The 24228-nt window shown below is 40.6% G+C and overlaps 1 protein-coding gene across 3 annotated transcripts in view; it reads right to left on the bottom strand.

The window, feature by feature from the left end:
- Window positions 1-24228, bottom strand: part of ASH1L (ASH1 like histone lysine methyltransferase) — a 324062-nt gene that overhangs the window by 29504 nt on the left and 270330 nt on the right. For all 3 annotated transcript variants that reach the window (XM_066362231.1, XM_066362230.1, XM_066362232.1), the window contains 5 exons: window positions 23043-23116; window positions 21449-21494; window positions 21228-21336; window positions 10251-10457; window positions 9985-10131 (listed from right to left, as the gene is read on the bottom strand). In XM_066362231.1, coding sequence (XP_066218328.1) covers window positions 9985-10131; window positions 10251-10457; window positions 21228-21336; window positions 21449-21494; window positions 23043-23116 — 583 coding nt within the window. The remainder of the gene's footprint in view (window positions 1-9984; window positions 10132-10250; window positions 10458-21227; window positions 21337-21448; window positions 21495-23042; window positions 23117-24228) is intronic.

The raw sequence follows: 24228 nt of genomic DNA, 5'->3' as shown, positions 1-24228 counted from the left end.
CAGCCTCAGACAGGCAGAGCATCACCTGGTAGAGGGCTTGCCAGGTGTATCCTGGTCAGGGTGCATGTGGGAGTCTGTCTCTCTGCCTTCCTGCTTCTCACTTAAGAAAATAAAAATCGAAAGGGATGACTCAACTGCAAAGGTTCCCCCTAAGAAAAGAGGGGTGGGTCTCAGCCCGACATTAGAACCCCCAGTCCAGTTTCTGGTGCTAGAAAGAGAAATACCCATAACTTCTGGTTATAAAACCCAGCAGGAACTGTGGTTGTGAGACAGAGGGCTGCTGGAGTACCAGGCATTCCTCTTTTTTTTTTTTACAGAGACAGAGAGAGTCAGAGAGAGGGATAGATAGGGAGGGACAGACAGGAACGAAGAGAGATGAGAAGCATCAATTATCAGTTTTTCATTGCGACACCTTAGTTGTTCATTGATTGCTTTCTCATATGTGCCTTGACCATGGGGCTACAGCAGACCGAGTAACCCCTTGCTCGAGCCAGCGACCTTGGGTTCAAGCTGGTGATCTCGAGGTCTCAAACCTAGGTCCTCCACATCCCAAGTCCGACGCTCTATCCACTGTGCCACTGCCTGGTCAGGCCCAGGCATTCCTCTTAAAGGAACAGACTTACTTGGACTCCCCTGCTCTAAGCTCCAATGCTGGGGAAGCAGCTTAAAAGGCACCAAGGAGCCTGACCTGTGGTGGCGCAGTGGGTAAAGTGTCAACCTGGAAACGCTGAGGTCGCCGGTTCTAAACCCTGGGCTTGCCTGGTCAAGGCACATAGGGGAGTTGATGCTTTCTGCTCCTTCCCCCTTCTCTCTCTCTCTCTCTCTCTCCCCTCTCTATAAGGAATAAATAAAATTTTTATTAAAAAAAAAAAAAAGGCACCAGGGACATAGGGGAGGAATTGAATAGTCTGGTTTCAGGATGAACCTGAGGGCACCTTTCTCCCAGACAGAAGTGTCCACAGAGGCCATTTTGCACTGCTGAGTCCTTCTCCATTGAGCCTGAAGGTAGCCACCATAATATGAGTCTTGGTCAACCTAGCCAATGTTGTTTGACCTACCCTAGTAATTCCCTGAGACCCTGTCCCATCCAACTTGTGGCCCACCCAAGATATTTCCAGTGGCATTTTTCATAGAAATGACCTCTCTTGCCTCAAGCTTCAGACTTCTCCAAAATCTCTCAAACAAATCGCATCTGGCCTCAGTGTACCCTGTACCTCTTGAAGTGGCTGCAAGCCTGGTACTAATGGTAGTTGGTCTCGGTTCACAGTTTGGCCTCTCCTAGGTACCTCCAAGACCACTACAAGTAGCAGCCATCTGCAGATTGCTGTGTAGCTCATGCACAGTGGCTCTAGGAGGGAACGTGTGGTGGTTGACCTTGAAGCTCCTAGGAGGGCACAAAGCCAGTGCACCCCGTGGACAGTTTCAGAGCATGCCAAATTACAACCCAACTACCTCCATGAGCAACACGTTGAAGGGATGGACTTGATGGGCATCAAAGCCCCGCTGAAGCAAGTCCTTATCCATGGGATTAGCCAGTGCATAGCAGCTCCTCTTCTATAGTTGCTGCTGGTCCTCACAGCCCATTAGCCTGGGAGTAATTCCCTCCCAATGCTGTGCCAACAGCAATCAAGGCTCAACTATAATAGAACAGTGCACACAGTCCACACAGGGGGTGCACCCAGACTGCCTAGTTTGGGTGAGCTGCGAAGTTGTGCCACTAAGCCCTACAGGACACCTATTACATAAGGCCACTCACCAAGACTGGAAGATGTAGTAGCTCTACTTAATAAATAGAGACAAACACAGAGAAGCAGCCTAATAAGGAGACAAAGAAACAGGTCCTAAATAAAAGGTAAATCTCCAGAAAAATAACTAAATGACATTACCAGATAGAGTTGAAAACAGTGGTTATAAGGATACTCAAGAAACTTAGTGTCCACTTAGCATAAAAAAGAACTAGTCAGAAATAAAGGATACACTAACTGAAATCAAGAATAAATTAAGAGGAATCAGCCATAGAGAAAGAATCAAATCAGCAATCTGGAAGATAAGGAAGCCAAAAACACCCAATTGGAACAGCAAAAAAGAATAAAAATTTTAAAAAGGATAGTAGAAGGAGCCTCCGGGGCAACTTCAAGCATGCCAACATTCGCATCATGGGAGAGTGCCAGAAAAAGAGAGCAAGTAATTGAAAACCTATTTAAAAAAATAATGATGGCAAATTTTCCTAACATGGTGAAGGAAGTAGACATACGAGTCCAGGAAGTGCAGAGTCCCAAACAAGTTAAACCCAAAGAAGCCCACACCAAGATACATCATAATTAAAATGCCAAACGTTAAAGACAAAGAGAGAATCTTAAAAGCAGCAAGTTAGTTACCTAGAGGTGATTTCATAACAGAAACTTTGCAGTGCAGAAGGAATTGGCACAAAATATTCAAAGTAATGAAAAGCAAGAAAATACAAGCAAGATTACTCTATATAGCAAAGTTATCATTCTGAATTGGATGACAGATAAAGAGCTTCCCAGACAAGAAAAACCTAAAAGTGGCCATTACCATTAAACTCGTATTACAAGAAATGTTAAAGGGGCTTCTTCAAGAAGAAAAGAATAATGAAAAATATGCCTTGGCTGGTTAGCTCAGTCTGTTAAGAGCACTGTCCTGAAACAACAAGGTTGGGGGTTCAATCCCTGGTCAGGGCACATGTGGAAAGCGACCAAAGAATTCACGACTGAGTGGAACAACAAATGGATACTTCCCTCTCTCTTTCTCTCAAAATCAGTAAAAATTAAGCCCTGGCCAGACAGCTCAGTCTCTCTTCTCCTTATTTTCTCTCTAAAATAAAAAAACAATGTATTTTAATTAAAAATTTAAAAAATATTAAAAATATGAATAAAAAAATGGCAATACATACATATTTATCAACAATTACTTTAAATGCAAGTGGCTAAGCCTGACCAGTGGTGGTACAGTGGATAGAGTGTTGACCCAGGGTGCTGAGGGTCCTGCTTCAAAACCCCAAGGTCTCAGGCTAGAGCATGAGCTTGGCAGCTTGAGTGTGGGATCAACATGATCCCAAAGTCACTTGCTTGAGGAAGGGGTCACTGGCTCAGTTTGAGCCTCCCCCTCCACCCTGCCTCCAGTCAAGACATGTAAGAGAAGCCTGATGAGGCGGTGGTACAGTGGACAGAGTGTCGGACTGGGATGTGGAGACCCCGAGGCCGCCAGCTTGAGCAAGGGCTCATCTGGTTTGAGCAAAGCTCACCAGGTCGCTGGCTTGAGCAAGGGGTCACTCGGTCTGCTGTAGCCAGCCCCCCCCCCCGTCAAGGCACATATGAGAAAGCAATCAATGAACAACTAAGGAACTGCAAGAAGAATTGATGTTTCTCATCTCCCTCCCTTCCTGTCAGTCCCTATCTGTCCCTCTCTCTGACTCTCTGTCTCTGCCACACACAAAAAAAAGACATGTATGAGAAGCAATCAATAAACAACTGAAGTGAAGCATCTACAGGTTGATGCTTCTCATTTTTTTTCTCCTTCCTTCTTGCCCTTCCAGTCTCTCTCTCAAACAAACAAACAAACAAAACAAAACAAATGGCTGAAATGTTCTAAACGTAGACTAAAAGTAAAGGGAAATATAAAGATATTTCTAAAAAATGAAAAATAGACAAAACTAGAAGCTGGATTAGCAGTACTTATATCAGACAAAATAGAGTTCAAAACAAAAGCTATAACAAGAGACAAAGAAGGACCCAGTGAAGACACTTCTGGGTATTTACCTCAAGAAACCCAAAATACCAAGTTGAAAAGGCATATACATTTATATGTTTATTGCAGCATTATTTACAACAGCCAAAAGATGGAAACAACATAAGTGACCATCAATAGATTAATGTATAACTGGTGCATATATACAATGGAATACAATCCAGCCATCAAAAAGAATGAAATATTAACATCTGCAACAACAGAGATAAAACTATTACGTTAAGTGAGTAAGTCAGAGAAGGACAAATGCCAGATGATTTCACTTATATGTAGAATTTATAAAACAAAATACACAAATAAGCAAACAGAAACACTCCTAGAGCCTGACCAGTGGTGGAACAGTGAATAGTGTTGACCTGGAATGCTGAGGTCACTGGTTTGAAATCCTGAGGTCACTACCTCTGAGCTCGTCAGCATGGGGTCTCTGGCTTGAGAGGGGGAATCATCCATATGATCCCAAAGCGTGCCAACTTGATTGCAAAGGTTGCTGGCATTAGAAGCCCAAGGTTGCTGGATTGAGCAAGGGGACACTGGCATTGCCTGGGAAGGCACATATGAGAAGCAGTCAATGCATAACTAAAGTGAAAGCAACTATGAGTTGATGCCTCTCACTTTCCCTTCCCGTCTCTATTAAACCCCCCCCCCCCCCAAGACAAAAAAACAAAAACCACCCTCATAGATATGGAGAGCATTTGATAGCTGCCAGATGGGAGAGTGGTTGGGGGGATTGGTGAAAAAAATAAAGGGATTTAGAAGTACAAATTAATACTTACAAAACAGTCACAGAGATGTAAAGTACAGCATAGGGAATATAGTTAATAGTATTGTAGTAACTATATATGGTATCAGATGGGTGCTATATTAAACGGTTATTATGTAAGTTATATAAGTGTCTAATCATGGGGTTGTATACCTGAAACTAATATCATATCGTATGTCAACTGTAATTTTTTTTTTAAGTGAGAGGAGGGGAGATAAACTCCATGTGCCCCAACTGGGGCTCATGCTCAAATCAACCCAACTATCCTCAGTGCCTAGGGCTGATGCTCAGATCAAAGGAGCTATCCTCCGTGCCCAGCGCCAACCCTTGAAACAACTGAGTAACTGCTGTGAGAGGGGAAGAGAGAGAAAAGGGGGAGAGAGATGGGGAAGAGAAGCAGATGATTTCTTCTCATGTGTGCCTTGACCAAATATTGAACCTGGGACGTCTGCACACCAGGTTGACACTCTATCTACTGAGGCAATTGGCCAGGGACAACAGTTGATTTTTTTGTAGTGGAATGTTTAAATTTCTTCTTAATTTATTTTTGTATATGTCTACAGCTATTGTCTTTGGGTTTACCATGAAGATTATATTTAACATCCTAAAACTGCAACACTGTAATTATTTTTTAAAATTTTATTTATTGATTTTTAAAGAGCAGGGAGAGAGGGAGAGAGAGAGAAAGGGGGGGGAGGAGTGGGAAGCATCTATTTGTAGTAGTTGCTTTGACCAGGCAAGTAGGAAGTTTAGAACCAATGACCTCAGCATTCCAAGTCAACGCTTTATCCACTGTGACAACACAGGTCAGGCATAACACTGTAATTTTAATTTACAAAAATTCTGTTCCTTTATAGCTCTGTCTTTACCCTTTTGGGTATTGATGTCACAAACTACATCTTTATACACTGTGTGCACAAAAATATAAACTAATAAGTCTGTTTTTTAAACAATGTTTATTGTATTGATTTGAGAGATAGAAAAAGAGACAGGAACATTGATCTGTTCCTGTTATGTGTCCTGACTGGGGAGCGAACCAGCAACCTCTCTGCTTCAGGATGATGCCCTAACCAACTGAGCTATCTATTCAGAGCTAATTATTCTCTTAAATGCATAAGTCTTCTAAATTATGTAGAAAACAATATATTTTTTTACATTAATTGCTTCTTTTACTCTAAATATGTTAGTATCTTAAATCATGTAGAAAACAAAAAGTACAGTTACAAACCATTTACCTATGTATTTACCTTTATTGACAGATTTTTCCTGACCTGTGGTGGCGCAGTGGATTAAGCATCAACCTGGAATACTGAGGTCACTGGTTCAAAACCCTGGGCTTGCCTGGTCAAAGTATATATGGGAGTTGATGCTTCCCGCTCATCCCCGCCCCCTCTTCCTCTCCCCTCTCTAAAATGAATAAATAAAATCTTAAAAAAAAAAAAAGAGATTTTTCCATTTTGCTTCAAAGTACTATTTAGTGCCTTTTCATCATTTCACTTTGGAGAGCTCCCTTGAACATTTCTTTTTCTTTTTTTTTTTTAAATATAGAGCAGGTCTAGTGGTCATAAACACCCTCAGCTTTAGTTTACCTGGGAATGTCTTGATCTTCCTATCTTTTTTTAAACCAAATTTACTTGGGGTGACATTGGTTGATAGAATTATAGTGATTTCAGGTGTACAATTCTACTATGTAATACATCATCTGTACATTGTACTGTGTTTACCACATGTTCTTCTTCTCTTTTAGCTACTTTTTTTTAAGATTTAAAAAAATTATTGATTTTATGGGGAGGTGGAGGCGAGAAGTATCAACTCACAGTTGCTTCACTTTTAGTTGTTTATTGCTTGCTTGTTGTATGTGCCTTGGCCGAGCAAGCCCAGGGTTTTGAACTGGCAACCTCAGAGTTGCACATTGATCCTCTATCCACTGTGCCACCACAGACCAGGCTTTCTTCTCTTTTGAAGGACAGTTTTGCTAGATATATGATATTTTCTTTTAGTAATCTGAATATATTAGTACATTGGCTTCTGGTTTCCAAAGTTTCTAATAAGAAATTTGCAAATTTTCTTATTGAGACTCTCTTGTGTGTGATGGTTCACTTGCTGCTTTCATTATTTGCATATCATTTAGTTCATCCTGAGAGTTCAGTGAGCTTATTAGATATTTATATTCATGTCTCTCATCAAATTTGGGAAGTTTTCAACCATAATTTCTTCATATCGTTTCTTTCTCTTTATTCATCTGGGACACCCATGATGCATATATTAGTCTGCCTGATGGTATCTCAGAGGTCCCTGAGGATCTGCTCTTTTTCTTCAATCTTTTTTCTTTCTGTTCTTCAGGGTTGATAATTTCAATTGTCCAATCTTCAAGTTCACCCAATCTTTCATCTACCTGCTCATATTTGCCAATGAATCTCTCTAGTGAACTCTTTATTTCAATTTTTATACTTTTCAGCTCCAATATGTCTATTTAGGCAATCTCTTTTCTTAAAGATTTTTAAAGTTTTTATTTATTGATTTTAATGAGAGAGGAAGGGAGAGAGAGAGAAAATCAGGAACATCGACCTGTTACTGTTTGTGCCCTGGCTGGGGATTAAACTGGCAACCTCTGTGTTTCATGATAACACTCCAACCAACTAAGATCTCTGACCAAGGCAGGCTTTCTATCTCTGTGTGTGTGTGTGTGTGTGTGTGTGTGTGTTATGTGTGTGACTGAGACAGAGTCAGAGAGAGGGACAGACAGGCAGGAATACAGAGAGATGAGAAGCATCAATTCTTTGTTGTGGCTCCTTTTTTTTAGTTGTTCACTGACTGCTTTCTCATATGTGCCTTGGCGGGGGGGAGGGGACTACAGCAGAGCAAGTGACCCCTTGCTCAAGCCAGTGATTTTGAGCTTCAAGCTAGCGACCTCTGGGCTCAAGTCAGTGACAATGCAATCATGTCTACAATCCTACGCTTGAGCTGGTGACCCTGCACTCAAGATGGTGAGTCTGGGCCCTGGCCGGTTGGCTCAGTGGTAGAGTGTCAGCCTGGCATGCGGGAGTCCCGGGTTCGATTCCTGGCCAGGGCACACAGGAGAAGCACCCATCTGCTTCTGAACCCCTCCCCCCTCCTTCCTCTCTGTCTCTCTCTTCCCCTCCCGCAGCCAAGGCTCCACTGGAGCAAAGTTGGCCAGGGTGCTGAGGATGGCTCCATGGTCTCTGCCTCAGGCGCTAGAATGGCTCTGGTGCGGCAAAGCGATGCCCCAGAGGGGCAGAGCATCGCCCCCTGGTGGGCATGCCGGGTGGATCCCAGTCAGGCGCATGCGGGAGTCTGTCTGACTGCCTCCCCGTTTCCAACTTCAGAAAAATACAAAAGAAAAAGATGGTGAGTCTGTGCTCAAGCCAGATGAGCCCATACTCAAGCCAGTGACCTTGGGGTTTCAAACCTGAGTCCTCAGCATCCCAGGTTGATGCTTTTTCCACTGTGCACTGCCAGTCAGGCTGTTCACTGTTGTTTTTACAACCCTCTTTCCCCACATCTTTCTTTAGGTCTTTGAGCATCTTTAGGTCAGTTGTTTTTTCTTTTTCTTTGTATTTTTCTGAAGTTAGAAGCAAGGAGGCAGTCAGACAGATTCCTGCATGCGCCTGACTGGGATCCAACTGGCATGCCAACCATGGGGTGATGCTCTGCCCATTTAGGACATTGCTTCGTTGCGGCCAGAGCCATTCTAGCACCTGAGGAGGAGGCCATGGAGCCATCCTCAGTGCCCGGGCCAACTGTGCTCCAATGGAAGAGAGAGATAGAGAGGAAGGAGAGGGGGAAGGGTGGAGAAGCAGATGGGTGCTTCTTCTGTGTGCCCTGGCCAGGAATCAAACCCAGGACTTCCACATACCGGGCTGACGATCTACCACTGAGCAAACCGGCCAGGGCCTAGATCAGTTGTTTTAAAGTCTTTGTCTAATGTATCTGTCATTAAGTCTTTTTAGGGGACAGAGTCTATTGAAAAATTTTTTTCCTTTGAGTGGGCCATACTTTCCTGGTTTCTTTATATTCCTTGTGATTTTAAGCTGAACATCGAGCATTTAAATCTAATAATGTGGTAACTATAGAAATCAGATTCTTCCCCTTCTCCAGGGTTTGCTATTTTTCTGTATTATTTTATTTTTTGACTGCTGTAGGCTACTTCTGTGCCAAGGATCAGCCTGAAGTATTAGGTCTTTTTTAAAACTTTCCTTGGATATACGGCTACTTTGCATTTCCCCCCATATATGCAGTTGTTTTTAAATGTTTTAGTCTTTAAGGTTTGGCTCCTGAAACAGGAAAAGCAAAAAATGAAGGGGGTAAGAGAGGGTGCTGGTCCCTTAAATCTCTCTCCTAAATGTCACTTTAGCTGGAGGGAAAGAGGTTTGCAAAAATGGTGTAGTAGGCCTGACCAGGTGGTGACGAAGTGGATAGAGCATTGGACTGGGACATGGAGTACCCAGGTTCGAAACCCCAAGGTCGCCAGCTTGAGCTTAAGGTCGCTGGCTTGAGCAAGGGGTCACTCAGTCTGCTGGAGCCCCCCAGTCAAGGCATATGTGAGAAAGCAATCAATGAACAACTAAGGTGCTGCAATGAAGAACTGATGCTTCTCATCTCTCTCCCTTCCTGTCTGTCCTTATCTGTCCCTCTCTCTGACTCTCTCTGTCACAAAAAATAAAAATAAAAATAAATGGTGTAGTGGGATGTGAAACAATGGTTGCCTGCCTCTTTTGCACCTCTGTGATCAAAGTAGCAGTCAACAATCAAAGTACAGATCCCAGTGTTTGGAGAACATTGTCCTTCCCACCCACCCAAACTTCTGCAAGCTGTTCCAGAATGTTTGTACTATTGCCTGACATTGCTACTGTTCTAAGAGCTCAAATTGACTAAAACAAATTGTAATTTACCATCTATGCCTTCCCCTGGAAGTTGCAAGCCTTCAATATACTTCAGAATTCCAAAATCATTCCATCACATGAATTCTGCTAGTGCAATTATCTAAGGGGAGATAGAATTCTGATGCTTCCTATTCCACCACCTTCCTAGAATTCTGTGCTATCCTATTCTATTTTTAGATGTAATTTTTTCCTTCTCAATTGAATTCTAACCTGTTCTAATTGTTTTTATATCTCATGGTGACAAATCCAGTGGACATGTAAGAAGTATGTTGAATGAACTGATATGAGAACAATGTAACACAGTACCTAGGACATAGTAAATAGTCAATAAATACTAAACATTATATACATATTTATATAAAACTTTCTAGGAGTAGGATAAAGTGAAGAAATAGCAGGAGTTTCCTCTCTGCATGGAGGATCTGGTATAATAGGGAATTGCATGAGTTGCTCTGTGTAAGCTGACTGACATTGTAGAAAGTCAATCTCTGGATGACCTCAATGCCTTCTCTTCTGTGGGATTATTGGTTTCACCTTCCCCTGCTTCCTTACCATTTCTGCATTTCACAGTTTGGGTCACAGCTGTGGTTGATGAATCGAGCCTCATTTCCCATGCGATAACTGTCAATCACCATCCCACTATCCAGGTTCAGACAATAGTGGTCACTGTGATTATGATACTGTTCAATCATTCTGTTCCTGAAGAGGAGAAAGATGATTGAAAGCCACTTAATAATTAAACTGAAAGTAAATTTCAAATCTTCCATTTTCCATTTTAATCTGGTACCTTTACCATTTTACTGAGTATCATCATTTACCTGAACTCCTGTTCGCTGACAACCTCCCCTAGGTATTCAATGATGAATTGTCCAGCTTTTAGGGGTTCTTTGGTTCTGATTCCCCAACCTTTCTCCTCAGCTCGAAATCGTTCTAGACATGGCACCCACTCATGTCTCTGTATCCTCTGGTTACAGCACTGCTCACCACAGGGACAAGTGTTGGGGGAACACTCAGCAAAGATCATTCTAGAAAGAAAAGTAATAACTGTATATAAGTTAACATTAATATGCCCTCATAAACCCACTTGATGTTTTATAGAAATTCATAAAATGAATACCTGAAATTATTTTAACAAGATTACATTGGTTAAAAGGTTAACAAGGTAATAATAATATATAACTACAAATATTAATAACACTTAAAATTTCCAAGTCAAGTTGCAAACACTGAATGCTTCTTGTAAATTATCAAGCTAATTATCCACTTAGCATCCTGGGTAAAAATTATCTAATTTAGCTCTGTGCTAACAATAAATGAACTGCAACCCACAGACAAATTAATAATTTGATGATTATACTGCACTTGTGTTTTGAAGTAGCTCATGGCTATTTGCAAAAAAAAAAAAAAAAAAGCTGCTCCTGTATGTGCCCTGAATGGGCAATCAAACAGGCAACCACTATGCTACAGGATGACACTCCAGAGCTATCCAGCCAGGGCTTAACTTTTATTAATTTTTTTAAAAGAGAGAGACAGGGAAAGGAAGGAAGAGAGAAGGGAGGGGGAAGGGAAGCATCTGTTGTTCCACTCAGTTGTGCATGTTTTGGTTGCTTTTCTGACTGGGGATCGAACCTGCAACCTTGTTGTTTCAGGACTGTGCTCTTAACTGATTGAGCTAACCACCCAAGGCCAAAATTTTTTTTAATTGTGGGAAAAGACATATAAAATTTAACATCATAATCAGTTTTAAATGTGAAGGTCAGTAAATTCACACTGTTGTTCTTTTTAGATAGAAATTCTTATTTTATTAGTGTAAATGACATTTCCATGTTGCAAATAACATTTACAGTCTAGCTGAACCTATAATCTGGAATGAATAAGGAAGTAAAAAATTCTGAAGATAGTAGATGAAAGCTGTTATGCACATGTCCTCTCATTGCTTTCCTTTTCAAATTTCTAGATCTTAAACAGAAGCCAGTGTTATATAGTCCTAGTATGCTTATTTAACATAAACAAAGGAGGAACAAGAATACAATGGTAAATTAAAACACGAAATTATGTTTATAATCGTAAATCACAAACTTCGTAAATAAAGTATTTAGCCTGACCAGGCAGTGGTTCAGTGGACAGAGCATTGGACTAGGACTTGGAGAATCCAGGTTCAAAACGCTGAGGTCGGCCCTGGCCAGTTGGCTCAGCGGTAGAGCTTCGGCTGGGCTTTTAAAGTCACGGGTTGGATTCCCCACCAGGGCACACAGGAGAAGCGCCCATCTGCTTCTCCAACTTTCCCCCTCTCCTTTCTCTCTGTCTCTCTCTTCCCCTCCCACAGCCAAGGCTCCATCATAGCAAGGTGCTCCGTGGCCCCCACCTCAGGCACTGGAATGGCTCCAATTGCAGCGGTGGAGCAATGCCCCAGAAGGGCCGAGCATCGCCCCCTGGTGGGCATGCCAGTTGGATCCTGGTTGGGCATATGCAGGAGTCTGACTGCCTCCCCACTTCTAGCTTGGGAAAAATACAAAACAAACAAACAAATAGAAAACAACAACAACAAAAGAAACAAAAAAACCCAAAACGCTGAGGTCGCTGGCTTGAGTGTGGGATCACAGACATGATCCCACAGTTGCTGGCTTGAAGGTCATTGGCTTGAAGCTCAAGGTCACTGGCTTGAGCAAGAGGTCATTTGTTCTGCTGTAGCCCCCCAGTCAAGGCACATACGAGAAAGCAATTGATGAACAACTAAGGTGCCACAATGAAGAATCGATGCTTCTCATCTCTCTCCCTTCCTGTCTGTCTCTATCTGTCCCTCTCTCTGACTCTCTATCGAAAAAAAAAAAAAAAAAAAGGTTTTTAACACTTTACAATCTAAAGTACTTTCAGTCACCTGACCTGTGGTGGAACAGTGGATAAAGCACTGACCTGGAATGCTAAGGTCACAGGTTCTAAACCCTGGGCTTGCCTAGTCAAGGCACACAGGGGAAGCAAATACAAGTTGATATTTCCTGCTCTCCTCCCATCCTTTCTCTCCCTCCCTAAAGTCCATAAATAAAATCTTAAAAAAAATTACTTTCAGTCATTTGATTTTTCAAAAAATAAAACATTACCCTTATCTAAAGGGTAGAGTAGTGTCAAATCACATAAATGAGCAGTAAACAGAGTATCCACTGAACTATTCTTCAACTTAATCAACTTATGAAAAGACATTGCTTTACTGTCAAATTTATCATCTTTAGTTTTTCTTTTGCTGACTTCTTTGTTGCAAGAATACTGTTGAACAGTCCTCCTGAAAATGCCCTCTCTTTTTGTGGGGTCTCTGCTTGATCTCTGTGATAATAGATTTCCCACCTCTCCTCCAATAACAATTCCTGTCTTTTTCTTTATACACAAAGCCTTTTTTCCTGTCTGCCTTTCACAACACATTTCTTGTTCTTTTCTTTAGAAGACTCATTTATTTTCATGGTTTCAATTATACACCTCTGTTCATAAAACTCCACACCTGTATTTTCAGACTTCATAACACACACAACAATACAATTTAGGTGGATAAAAGAACTAAAATATAAGGTCTACCGGAAAGTTCTGTCCATTTCTTTTTTTTTTTTTTTAATTTTATTTATTTATTCATTTTAGAGAGAGGGAGAGACAGAGAGAGAGAGAAGAGAGAGAGAGAGAGAAGGGGGGAGGAGCTGGAAGCATCAACTCCCATATGTGCCTTGACCAGGCGAGCCCAGGGTTTCAAACCAGCGACCTCAGCATTTCCAGGTCAATGCTTTATCCACTGTGCCACCACAGGTCAGGCCTGTCCATTTCTATCACAACAAGTTTCGACACATAAGCACATTTATTTGGCGCATCTGTGCCTCTCTATTTTTATCACTTAACGTATACATACTGACGTAGCAGATTAACTAAAACAAAGTTGATTCACGTTAGTCTTATGTGTGAAGCGATAGTGTACCCACGGCTACTGATAAAGTTCATTTACGCCACTGTAATTTTTACGAATTTCAACAAGGAAGAAATGCTACAGAAGCATGTATGTCGCATCCACCATATTCCCTGGTCTTAGCAGCTTCCTACTATCACTTGTTTTTGTCCTTGCAAAATTTTTTGAAGGGCAAAAAATTCAAAAATGAAGAATATATCAAACAAGCACTGGTTCAATTTTTCCCATCAAAAGATAAAACATTTTTCAAAAATGGGATATACAAATTGCCCTCACACTGGCAAGAAATCATTAATAATAATGGCAATTATATTATTTAATAAAGTTTATTGACGGTAAGAAAAATTTGTATTTTGTTTTATTCCAGAAACGGACAGAACTTTCCTTATATAAATCTAACAGAATGTTGAGAGAAAAGTCTTCAATTTTAGAAAGATTTCTGCCAGAGAACAATCAATCAGAACTTTCTAAAATCTGTGGTCTCTAGAGTTGAAGGCACTGAATATATATATATATATATATATAAAATTTTTATTTTTATTTTTGCAAGAATGACAGAGGGACAGACAGAGATAAAAAGGGAGAGAGATGAGAAGCATAAATTTTTTTTAAAGATTTTATTTATTCATTTTAGAGAGGAGAGAGAGAGAGACAGAAGAGGGAGGAGCAGGAAGCATCAACTCCCATATATGCCTTGACCAGGCAAGCCCAGGGTCTTGAACTGAAGACCTCAGTATTCCAGGTTGACGCTTTATCCACTGCGCCACCACAGGCCAGGCAGAAGCATCAGTTCTTTGTTGAGGCACCTTAGTTGTTCATTGATTGCTTTCTCATATGTACCGTGACTTGGCTCTTTAATTGTGACCTTTGAAGTCACGCCAGCGACCATGGGGTCATGTCTATGATCCCATGAACCCGTGCTCAAGCCAGTGACCTTGGGGTTTTGAACCTGGGTCCTCAGCGTCCCAAGCCAACACTCTATCCACTGTACCACCTTGTCAGGCTTTTTAAAGATTTTTTTTATTTGTTGATTTTTGAGAGAGGGTAGATGGGTGTGTGTGTGTGTGTGTGTGTGTGTAATGGATAAGTGGAAAGCATCAACTCATAGTAGCTGCTTCCTGTATGTGCCCTGACCGGGCAAGCCCAGGGTTTCGAACCGACGTTTTATCCACTGTGCCACCACAAGTCAGGCTTCATTTGTTTTGATAAATAACCGAATAAGCCCTTTAATTATATAAAAAGTAAAACATGGCCTGACCTGTGGTGGCGCAGTGGATAAAGCGTCGACCTGGAAATGCTGAGGTCGCTGGTTCGAAACCCTGGGCTTGCCTGGTCAAGGCACATATGGGAGTTGATGCTTCCTGCTCCTCCCCCCTTCTCTCTCTCTCTCTCTGTCTCTCTCTCTCCCTCTCCTCTCTAAAATGAATTAAAAAAAAAAGTAAAACATGTTTCTATACATTGTGCCTGAAAAACAGAACTGTAAATCTATCAAAATATGAAAGAAGATGCTGCAAACTAAGAAGTTAAGACTTTGATTTAGCAATATAAATTGTCATTATTTTTAGCTAGATAATGCCCTTGAAAACTAGAGTATTTTTCCCTTCTGAATATAAATCTAGACTGGAAAGCTCTTTCCCTCACATGGTTAGATTTAAAGTTAAATAGTTATTGGGAAATGTACTAATGTGATTGAGGTAACCAACTATGGAGGTCACCCTGTGAGTGGAGATAAATTTTAATATACTTAAACAAAATGAATACTTGTGCCAAGTTAGGCAGGATAGAAGATCATTCCTACGTTTTGGGATCAAGAATTTGAGGACCTAGTTCTCTTCTAAAGCAAAAGAGAAATGTTTCTAGAGATTCTTATTGGTGAGCAAGTGGAAATGCACTGTACTGAACAAAGGAGCATAGACAGGATCTAACAGGGAGTTAGAGAGGGACCCTGATGTTAAGTTTAGGGCCCATGAATTCTGAGAATAATCAGGGTAGATAGCATAAGTTTCACTAGAGAAATACACTTTTATCTTTCCCGAAGTATCTGGTTTTTTTATATGCCCTATCTTTGTGGAGAGCTGAGAGAGTGGGCACTATACATGCTGTGAGGAAATGGGTACAGGGTTAAAAAGGTGCTTGAAATGAATTACAAGACTTTGCTCTACATGAAGAATGTTCTGTAGTAGTAATGGGTTTGATATGATAGTTTATAGAAATAAAAAACCACCAGGAAAGATTTGTAGAATTTATAAATAATATTGGTGATTCCTAGAAACTGTTTGAAAGAGAGGATGACAAGTTTTTTTTTTTTTAAAGATTGTATTTATTGCCCTGGCAGGTTGGCTCAGCGGTAGAGCGTTGGCCTGGCGTGCGGGGGACCCGGGTTCGATTCCCGGCTAGGGCACATAGGAGACGCGCCAATTTGCTTCTCCACCCCACCCCCCCTTCCTCTCTGTCTCTCTCTTCCCCTCCCGCAGCCAAGGCTCCATTGGAGCAAAGATGGCCCGGGCACTGGGGATGGCTCCTTGGCCTCTGCCCCAGGCGCTAGAGTGGCTCTGGTCGTGGCAGAGCGACGCCCGGAGGTGCAGAGCATCGCCCCCTGGTGGGCAGAGCATTGCCCCTGGTGGGCGTGCCGGGTGGATCCCGGTCGGGCGCATGCGGGAGTCTGTCTGACTGTCTCTCCCCGTTTCCAGCTTCAGAAAAAGAAAAAAAAAAAAAAGATTGTATTTATTGATTTAGAGAGTGGGGGGAGAGGGAAAGGGATGGGGAGAGGGAGGGGAATAGAGAGAGAGCAAGAGAAAGGAATGAGAGAGAGAAGGGGAAGTAGTGGGAAGTGCCAACTCATAGTAGTCATTTCTCATCTGTGCCCTGACTGGGCAAGTCTGAAGCTTTGAATTGGCAACTCCAGATTGCCATTCAATAGACTGCACCACCATAGGTCAGGCAAATTTATATATAAAAAATTTTTTTTTCCTCATGGAGAGGAGAGAGAGAGAAGGGGCAGGGAGAGGAGTGGGAAGAATCAACTCATAGTAGTTGCTTCTCGCATGTGCCTTGACCAGGCAAGCACAGGGTTCAAACCTGCAACCTCAGCATTCCAGGTTGACACTTTATCTACTGCGCCACCACAGGTCAGGGTATAAAACACATTTTTAAAGTATTTATTTGAAATAATTTTTAAAACTCTCTATTTGTTTTTAAAAAATAGTACTGAGCCTGACTGGTGGGAGCGTTGACCTGGGATGCTGAGGGCCCAGGTTTGAAATCCTGAGGTCGCCAGCTTGAGCATAGGATCATCAACACAATCTCATGGTTGCTGGCTTGAGCAAGGGGTCACTGGCTAATTGGAACCCCCCAGTCAAGGCACATATGAGAAAGCAATCAATGAACAACTAAAGTGATGCAACAATGAATTGATACTTCTGATCTCTCTGCCTTCCCATCTCTATCTCACTTGCAAAAAAAGAAAAAGTGTCCTCAATAAAGTTTACTTTGGGCTACCTGCAAGTGAGTGCCATTATACATATGAATCTTACATAGATGTGAAAGTGGCTCCTGAAGATCTTTTAACTTTTCACCCACAAATATTTATAGAACCTGAATACAAAGACAGGAAAGACAAAGATGCCCTATCTTTTAGGTGGTGCTATTTAACTGAATTTTTATGTGGGTTACTTTTAAATATGTAAGCATCCATTGAATATTTTATTATTATAATTTTTTGACAGAGACAGAGATAGAGTCAAGAGAGAGGGACAGAGAGACAGGAAGGGATAGAGATGAGAAGCATCAATTCTTCGTTGTGGCACCTTAGTTGTTCATCAACTGCTTTCTCATATGTGGCTTGACCAGGGGGCTATAGCAAAGTGAGTGACTCCTTGCTTAAGCCAGCGACCCTGGGGTCATGTCTATGATCCCATGCTCAAGCCAGTGACCCCGAACCCAAGTTGGTCAGCCTGTGCTCAAGCTTGGATGAGGCCACCCAAGATGACGACCTGGTGGTTTCGAACCTGGGTACTCTGCGTCCCAGTCCAATGCTCTATCCACTGCGCCTCCACCTGGTCAGGCACATACTTTAATTTTTCTTAGGTATTTATGCATTTACCACATTCCTAAGGTGCATGGTTACATAGTGATCATCATATTCTAATGATATAAAGTTGGCAGCACTGTATTTGAGTATTTGTTTTTTCTTAGAAGTTTTTTTTTTATTAATGAGAGAAGGAAAGACAGTGAGACAGACTCCCACATGTTCCCTGACCAGGATCCACCAGCAACTCTTGTCTGGGATTGATGCTTGAATCAGCGCTTGGACCAACAGTTATCGCCGTCACTTGAACCAATCGAGCCACTGGCTGCAAGAGGGGAAGAGAAAGAGAAGAGGGAAAAGGAGGGGAATAGAAGCAGACAGTCACTTCTCATTTGTGTCCTGATCAGGGATTGAACCTGGACGTCCATACACTGGGCTCATACTCTATCCACTGAGTCAACTGGCCAAGGCAGTTTGTTTTTCTTCCCCAAAACGGCAACACAATGGGAAGCCTAATGTGACATACATAGTAACAGAAATGATATAGACAACCAATGTAATTATGTAAAGGAAAATATCTAAATTTCAATTAAAAATTTTTCTCCATTGATTTGAGAAAGAGAGAGGGGAGAGGGGTATATAAAGGGGGTGAGAAACAGAGAGAGAGAAGGGGAGAGAGAGTGAGAGAGAAAGAAAGAGAAAGAAGCATCAACTTGTTCTATTTAGTTGTTCCATTTAGGTGTGCACTCATTGATTGCTTCTTGTGCATGCCCTGGCTGGAGATAGAATCAGCAACCTTGGTGTCCAGTGTGCAGGATGATGCTGTATCCATTGACCTAACCATCCAGGGCCTAAATTTAAATTTTGAAAGTGATTAAAAGACTACTTATACAATAAGCAGTGTGGTATAGTGAAAAGAATAGGGCTTTATTTTAATTTTTATTAATTTTTAGAGAGGAGAGAGAGTGAGAAAGAGAGAGAGAAGGGGGAGGGAGGAGCAGGAAGCATCAACTCCCATATGTGCCTTGACCAGGCAAGCCCCGGGTTTTGAACCGGCGACCTCAGAGTTGTAGGTCGACGCTTGATCCACTGCGCCACCACAGGCCAGGCAAAGAATAGGGCTTTTTAAAAACTCTTTTAAAAAAAAACTGGTTTTAGGGAGAGAAAGGGGGAAAAAGGAGGGACAGAGTGAGAATGTGTGTGTATGGGAGGAAGGGAGAGAGACAGAGAGATATTTGTTGTTTCACTTATTTATGTATTTAGTGGCTGATTGTTGTATGTGCACTGGCTGGGGATTCAACCCACCACACCTTGATGTACAGGGACACACTCCAACCAACTAAGCTACCTAGCCATGGTAAACATGGCTTTCTTTGAATCAATTCTGTCTTTGTCATTAAGTGTTGTGTAATGTGGAGCAATTTACTATTCATTTTCTAAGTTCCTTCATTTATAAAATGTAAAACTATCACCTACCTCACTGGACTATTTGAGAAAGACAGAAACTAGCCAATGAAACAGCAGCTATGTTATGATAATTTCACAGACAATAAAGTATCATTAAAAAAAAACAACACAGAGCCTGACCAGACGGTGGCATAATGGATGAAGCGTTGGACTGGGACGTGGAGGACCCAGGTTCAAAACCTCGAGGTCACTGCTTAAGCGTGGGCTCATCTGGTTTGAGCAAGGCTCACTAGCTTGAGTGCAAGGTCACTGGCTTGAGCAAGGGGTCACTTGCTCTGTTATAACCCCCACCCCCCCATCAAGGCACATATGAGAAAGCAATCAATGAACAATTAAGGTGCAGCAATAAAGAATGATGCTTCTCATCTCTCTCCCTTCCTGTCTGTCCCTCTCTCTGTCTCTGTCACAAAAATAACAACAACCCCCCCCCCACAGAAATATTAGCATATAAAGAAATGCATATTTAAACAACCTTTAAGGAAATATAATACACCCAAATATTAAACCATTAAATACTAAAGCACCAAAAATTTAGTTATGTGAATACCCAAATGAGGTGGAACTATGGTTAAATAAGTACACTGATACATTCATTGGTGGAGATACTAAAATTAATAAATACTATATACAATAAAAATTATATAAATGTTCATATAGTTTGTACAAGTAATTCTTCTTCTGAGAATATACTCTAAGGATTAAAAAACTGAATCTACACAAAGAATTATACAGAGTAGTGCTATTTTAATAAAAAAAAAATTGAAAATAACTTGAATGCAAACAATAGGAAAATGGTGAACTATGGCATATCAACTTTATGAAGTTCCTAAAAATGATGAACTTGTACATCATACTGATACATAAAAATGTATTTATAAAATGTGTGTGAAAAAAATAAGTGCACAAAACATATACTATCTATACCACCAGCTATTACTATGTAAAACTGTATGTATATACAATGACAAGATATATATTTACAAAGATGTAGATAAGGTACAATTTCCAAACTGACATGTGGAAGCAGAGGTACTGAAACACTGATTCTCCCAGCCATGAGGACAGATGACTAGAGACCAGGAAAGCAGTTGCCTTTGCCCAGGAAAACAACATAGAACAGGAAGTACTGATGTGAATTTCATTGGTTCTTTTTTGGTATAAATTTGCTTATGTTACTAAAAACAAAAAACTATTTTCACTACTTTGTCTTTATTAGACATTTCCATTTTGAAATCTCATTGTTATTTTAAACTCCATGGTCCAAAATGAAAACTGTAATTATCTCCAAACCAGTCAGATTCCATATTTTCTGTCTCTGACAATAGCATTACTAACTCTCATTGATATCACTGACTCAATTCTCATGTGTAGCTGCTATATACTAATGGTTTATTAATCCACTGCCCCATGCTCTTCTTCTCTCTAACTACCATCATCCTATATTACTCCCTCATCATGGCTACCATATACTGAGATCTAGGAAGACTTCTAGAACTATGCTTAATACTTTACGAATACTGTCTCATACAATCCTCACAAACCTCCCACAAAAAGACATTTTTATTAAAGGGGTTAAATAACTTCCCTTAGATCTCTAAATCTCATTCTTTTTTTACTACTCTATTCATCCCATGTATGAGCTGAATGTTTATGTATCCCCAAAATTCATAGTTGAAGCCCTATCCCCAATGTGACGGTATCTGGAAGTAGTGCCTTTGGGAGGAAAATAGGTTATATTAGGTCATAAGGGTGGGAAACTCATGATGGGATTAGTGCCCCTGTATGAAGGTACTAATTTTCTTTTTTTTTATTTTTTATTTATTTTTATTTTTAGAGAGGAGGGGGGAGAGAGAAAGAAAGAGAGAGAGAGAGAAGGGGGAGGAGCAGGAAGCATCAACTCCCATATGTGCCTTGACCAGGCAAGCCAAGGTTTTGAACCGGCAACCTCAGTGTTTCCAGGTTGACACTTTATCCACTGCACCACCATAGGTTAGGCTGAAGGTACTAATTTTCCATGAGCATGTACCGAGAAAAGACCATGTAAGCACACAGGTAGAAGGCCGTTGTCTGTAAGCCAGAAAATTGGTCCTCACTAGTCATTGAATCTACTGGTATCTTGACCTTGGACTTCACAGCCTCCTGAACTATGGAAATAAATTTCTGTTATTTAAGCTACCTAGTCTATGGTATTTTGTTATAGCAGCCCAAGCAGACTAAAACAGTCCATCAATTATGTTTTATATATCTCTGTGTAACTTCTTGAGGAAAAACATTAAAGAGCTCATTTAACTTTTCCCTCCAACTGAAGTATCTTATAGATCTTAAGCCTACGTTTTTAGAGGAATCAGTTTGGTACAGTACCTATTGAGGCAGTCATCAACACAGCCCTTCCTGGTGTCATCATCTGGCTTCTTACAGTTACAGGTGGTAGCCTCGTAACCAGAAAGGGGTTTGACATCAACGTAGACATCTTGAAAGAAGACAGTAAAAGAAGAGTTTGTAAACATACAAGATAAAAAGTATCAGACTAAGAGGAACACTGACAGTACGGAGGCAGAAAAAATAACTCCCAAGTTACTCACTTGAACGGATTTTTTTATATAGTGGAACATCTGGTTTTTTGTATAGCTAGAAGAAAAAGAGAAAAGAAAAATCTTGATATAGCATTTAAGTTCAAATGCCAGACAGCAGTATTAATCACTAAAAATACAGGAAATTATCCATGTGCTCTGCCCATGTGGAAATATTTACAAGACTTTCTGGGCTGGATACATTTGAGGGGAATTCTTGGTGTGATCACTTTTTACCCTGAAATAGAAGGTGACTTACTAGATCAGGGTAAGAGATAACTAGGTTCAACAGAAGAAATAAAGAAATATAAACATAAAATGGTTTAAAGAAAGTAGATTTTGAATGATGTTTCTTTAGCATATTGTTAGATAGAAGTAAATGAAAAATCACACTGTAAATCAAAGCTATTCATTTGGATAAATTAAGATTCTATTTGTCTCTATGAAAAAAGAGGAAAACTTGTCTAGGGCTTGTTTATATGATCTGGATAAGTATATGAAATGAAAACCTTGAGTACCCTGGCTTTTTCAGGGTAGGTATTATAGGAAAATACATTTCACATATTAATTAGAGCAAATAATTTAGTGAATAAAGAGGATAGGGCAGGCAGGAAAATGGAGCTCTCACATTGTAATCAAGAATGCATAAAAAAAAGAAAAGAAGGTATTATTATAGAATAGAGGCAATCAGTTAATCAGTGTTTTACCACAGAGGACAGTACAAAAAACAATAGCAAGTTGGTTTAAGCTAGTGTATTAATCTATAAGAATAACCCCAGCATCATTTCTCAGTGGGTATAGTCAAAACACTGTCTCTCCTTCAATGTTAGAAACTGAGACAAGTATCTAACATACTGATTTTCTCAGAATTCAAGAAAGGCCACCAGAGAAGAGAATGCAGAGGAAAATGTCAACTGCTTTTGGCTTTCCAAAATTAAACTTTGCTGGAATTTTGGCAAAACTCAGGAGCTTACTCATGTTGTTTACATGACTATTTTTATTTCCCAATGGTTGCTCTCACTATGGGGTCTGAGGCCTATAGTTTAATATAAAAATTACTGGGGGGAACTTTTCAATTAGGTAAGGAAGAGAGAAAAATAGCACCTTCCTCTTTTTAGTTCCCAATATATTTAAAGAACTTTTAAAAGTATACGAGTGTTACATTTTTTCTATTCCTTTGGTAGAAGAATTTCTTTCATATGTGAAAAATAAATTCCAAACTGATGGGAAGGAGCCAAGAAAAATAAAGCCTGAAATTTCTTACTGCTGCTGGCAGTACATCTAAATTCTCTGGAGACCTGCATCAAACAGGATTCTTACAGAACAGAATCTATGCTACCAAAATAAAAGTCGAAAATAGTAACAGAAGGTTGCCCAGGGAAATAGAAACTTACTGCTATTCTGAAGTATGAGTAAAGGCAAATAGGTTACATTAAATATGGATGCAAATTCATTTTTTTTAGTCTCTAACCTTCACAGGGACACTTCTCTATATTTCCTAAAATAAAATGAAATAAAAACAAGGAGGTAGAGAAAAAGACTTGCTTTCTCTCCCCACCACACCTTACCACTTAAGAATGAAATCTGGTAGATAGGTTAATTGTACCTGATTATGTTTCCACTGCCAAAGGATGTCATAGGGAAGCTGGAAGTCAATCCTTTTTTGCCTTAGATATTTTCCTGAAACAACAACAATAAAATATACTATCAATTTCAACATCTATTCATACAACAGTCCAAAAAGCCATAAGATCTAATATGTACTGAGAAGAAAAAGAAAAATCTAATTTTCAATTTTATAAATTTTTCCATTACTAATTTATTTTTATTTTTAGGTAAGAGAAGGAGAGATAGTGAGGCAAACTCCCACATGGTCTCCACCCGGGATCCACCTGGCAACCCTATCTGGGGCCAATGCTTGAGTACTGACATACTTTTAGTGCCTGAGGCTGATGTGCTCAGACCAACCAAACTATCCTTAGTGTCTGGGGTCATGCTCAAACCAATTGAGCCACTGGCTGCAGAAGAGGAAGGTGAGAAGGGAGAGAGGGAGGGAGAGAGAAGCAGATGGTCGCTTCTCCTGTGTGCCCTAAACAGGAATTGAACCCAGAACATCCATACACCGGGCCAACACTCTACCCACTGAGCCACTGGCCAGGGCCCCATTACCAATTTTTAATTTTGCCAGCTTTTTTCACCATGTAGTATAGTATATGATAAAGATATATTTTAACAGGAGTGTATATAAAACAACTAACATATCCATCATTCACTTTTGCCAAATCAACTTCCTATGCTGTGTAGAGAAAAACTCATGATACAGTAATAATTATTTAAAGTTAAAAAGTAAATGTCACATTTAAGTTTAATAGTTAAGATCATAAGTTTGAATATTTAAAAAAGTATAAGAATACATTGCTGTTTTTCAATAAAGATGTTTTGCAAAATCGCTTTATATCTTAATAAAGGAAGTTGACAGCTGCACTAAAATTTTGGTATTTCCTAGCTTTGCCCTCTGAGATTTCTTGATCTAAAAAACCTAACTGATCCTGGCCAGCTGGCTCAGCAGTAGAGTGTCGGCCCAGCGTGTGGGAGTCCCAGGTTTGATTCCCAGTCAGGGCACACAGGAGAAGTGACCATCTATTCTCCCTTGCTTCCTTCCCATAGCCATGGCTTGAATGGTTTGAGCAATTTGGCCCTGGGAGCTGAGGATGGCTCCATGGCCTCACCTCAGGTGCGGAAACAGCTCAGTTCGAAGCAACCGAGCAGCAACCTCAGATGGGCAGAGCACC

The sequence above is a fragment of the Saccopteryx leptura genome, chromosome 2 (genome assembly GCF_036850995.1).
Source record: "Saccopteryx leptura isolate mSacLep1 chromosome 2, mSacLep1_pri_phased_curated, whole genome shotgun sequence".
Lineage (NCBI taxonomy): Eukaryota > Metazoa > Chordata > Mammalia > Chiroptera > Emballonuridae > Saccopteryx > Saccopteryx leptura.
Note: the sequence above shows the minus strand (reverse complement) of the source record. Positions and strands in the feature narration are given on the sequence as shown.